Here is a 2,287-nt window from a genome sequence, read left to right as displayed (position 1 = left end):
TGAGAACCCAGCTCTGCCTGACTCCAAACTCCCCCTTCTTTCTAGCACTCCTGGACTCAATCCAATTAAACCCATACGGGCAAGATGAAGGTTTTAAAATCGGAAGCCGAAGATATTTGGCCACACGTATGTGCCTGGCACGCAGCAAGTACTCAGGAAATAGCCCCTTTCCATTGAGTGCCAGAGCACTGGGTCTTGGCCTGGGCTGATGCAGCCTAGGGCCCGAACCAGGGTGAGGCTGCTGTCTGTCTGTGCAGAGGCCTCTCCCATCTGATCCCTGACTCCACTTTTGCAGGTTGACACATATCTCTGAGCCAGGCCTTGTCAGTAGCCCTGCATGCAACCTTGGCTGCGGGCTAAGGCACGCTAACTAGAGCCGGCGTCATGGACTTCGTCATGAAGCAGGCCCTTGGAGGTAAGTCCCGCACCCTCCACTCCCCGACCTGGGTCTCAATCCAGGCGGGAGGGGCCCGCAGAGCACCAAGTCCTTCTATCCCCAGCCCTGGTCCCCCCTGACCCCATCCTCTCCTTCCCCACCCCATCCGATTTAGGGGCCACCAAGGATATGGGGAAGATGCTGGGGGGAGAGGAGGAGAAGGACCCAGACGCGCAGAAGAAGGAGGAGGAGCGACAGGAGGCGCTGCGGCAGCAGGAGGAAGAGCGTAAAGCCAAGCATGCGCGCATGGAGGCTGAGCGTGAGAAGGTCCGGCAGCAGATCCGAGACAAGGTCAGCATCACCCATCCGCGTGGGAGAGTAAGGAACTGAGGTCAAGCCGGTCCCCCCAAACCCCGGCCTCAGGCTCCCCCGAATCCCTGCTCTCACCTTAGACCTAACTCTCACTAGGTTTCTTCGTCATAGGGAGAAAGGAGTGTCACAGGAACACCTCCCTCAAAGGAGCGTTATGGGGATTAAGTAAGATAATGCACACGATAAGCGCTCCCGAATGTTTGCTGCTATGGTCCGCAGTCTTGTGCCCAAGACTGGAGACCAAATGTTTGCAATCCAGAATTTGGGAATTTGGGGAAAGTACCGTAGTGCCCTAAGCACCTATTATTGTTACATGTCGCTCTCAATGGGTCTGCAGCTGCCACCTGATGCCAAGCAGTTCCATACATGTCTAGTCTCACCACTGCAAAAAAACAAGGCTATAAGTAGCCTCCCATCAGCTCAGATCAAGTTTTGTCATCGAAACCTATGGGAGGACTTTCAGATGTGAAATCTTGGGGGATGTCAGAAGGGCAGAGAAGTTATTATGGGCAGGTATTAATTTTAAAGGAAACCCTATGCACCGACTCTCTTTTCTGGAACACCTGCCGAGAACAGGCACAATCCCATAAGGAAGGCATCCTTATCCCTATTTTATAGATGAGAGGACTAAGGCTTGGGGAGTTTCCATGAGTGGCGGCCCCGGATGAGCCAGCTTGACCTTGAGATCCAGCTCTCTCCTTGCCCCATTCATGTTCATGTCTGCCCTCCCCCCTTCCCAGTACGGGCTGAAGAAGAAGGAAGAGAAGGAGGCAGAGGAGAAGGCAGCCCTGGAGCAGCCCTGCGAGGGAAGCCTGACCCGGCCCAAGAAGGCTATCCCTGCAGGCTGCGGGGATGAGGAGGAGGAAGAGGAGGAGAGCATCCTGGACACGGTGCTCAAATACCTCCCGGGGCCACTGCAGGACATGTTCAAGAAGTAACCGGCCCTCCTGCCCTGTTCCCACTCCACTTGTTACTTTTTTTTTTTTTTTTTTTTGGTTCTTTCTTTTCATTCAGTTAAGTCTCAGTTCTGAAGGGGAAAACCGCAGTTGACCTCTGCCCCCCTTCCCTGGCCAGGACTCCTCCCCCTCAGCACTCCCTCACACCCCCTTCATCCCAGGGTATTCAGCCCCCACCTCACTTCCCAGTTGCTTGAAAAAGGGAAGACAGCTTCCCCCAGCAGGGGGCATTGAATCCAGTGCCAGAGGCACTGAGGGCCCCCTCCAGAAGCCTAAGGTCTATGCTAGTGTGGTAACCCCCATACATTCCTTCATGCACCCCACTGCCAGGAGGACCATTGTCCCCAGCCAGCCAAAGTAATGACACATTCCAGCCCTGCCCAGCATGCCGACCTTTGGCCTCTGACCCACAGTGGGCCTCTAGGTCAGGGTAGGGGCACTGAGTGGCCTGGTTCTAAGGAAGGGAGTCAGGGTAAGCCTGCCCTGTGAGGGCCCAGCCTGAGAGGCCCTATTGTATTCTGGCCAGGCCTAGGTCTGGGCAGGAGGCTGGGGCTCTCCTTCTTCCCTCCCCCTGAGATGACAC

The 2,287-nt window shown here is 55.6% G+C and overlaps 1 protein-coding gene across 1 annotated transcript; it reads left to right on the top strand.

The window, feature by feature from the left end:
• The first annotated feature begins 324 nt into the window (after positions 1-324).
• Positions 325-1,748, top strand: CPLX2 (complexin 2). Its single transcript, XM_042907197.1, has 3 exons — positions 325-415; positions 552-727; positions 1,489-1,748. The coding sequence occupies exons 1-3, from the start codon at positions 385-387 to the stop codon at positions 1,684-1,686; spliced, it is 405 nt and encodes a 134-aa protein (XP_042763131.1). The 5' UTR covers positions 325-384; the 3' UTR covers positions 1,687-1,748.
• The last annotated feature ends 539 nt before the right edge of the window (positions 1,749-2,287 follow it).

Source organism: Panthera leo, chromosome A1 (genome assembly GCF_018350215.1).
Source record: "Panthera leo isolate Ple1 chromosome A1, P.leo_Ple1_pat1.1, whole genome shotgun sequence".
NCBI classification, from domain to species: domain Eukaryota; kingdom Metazoa; phylum Chordata; class Mammalia; order Carnivora; family Felidae; genus Panthera; species Panthera leo.
Note: the sequence above shows the minus strand (reverse complement) of the source record. Positions and strands in the feature narration are given on the sequence as shown.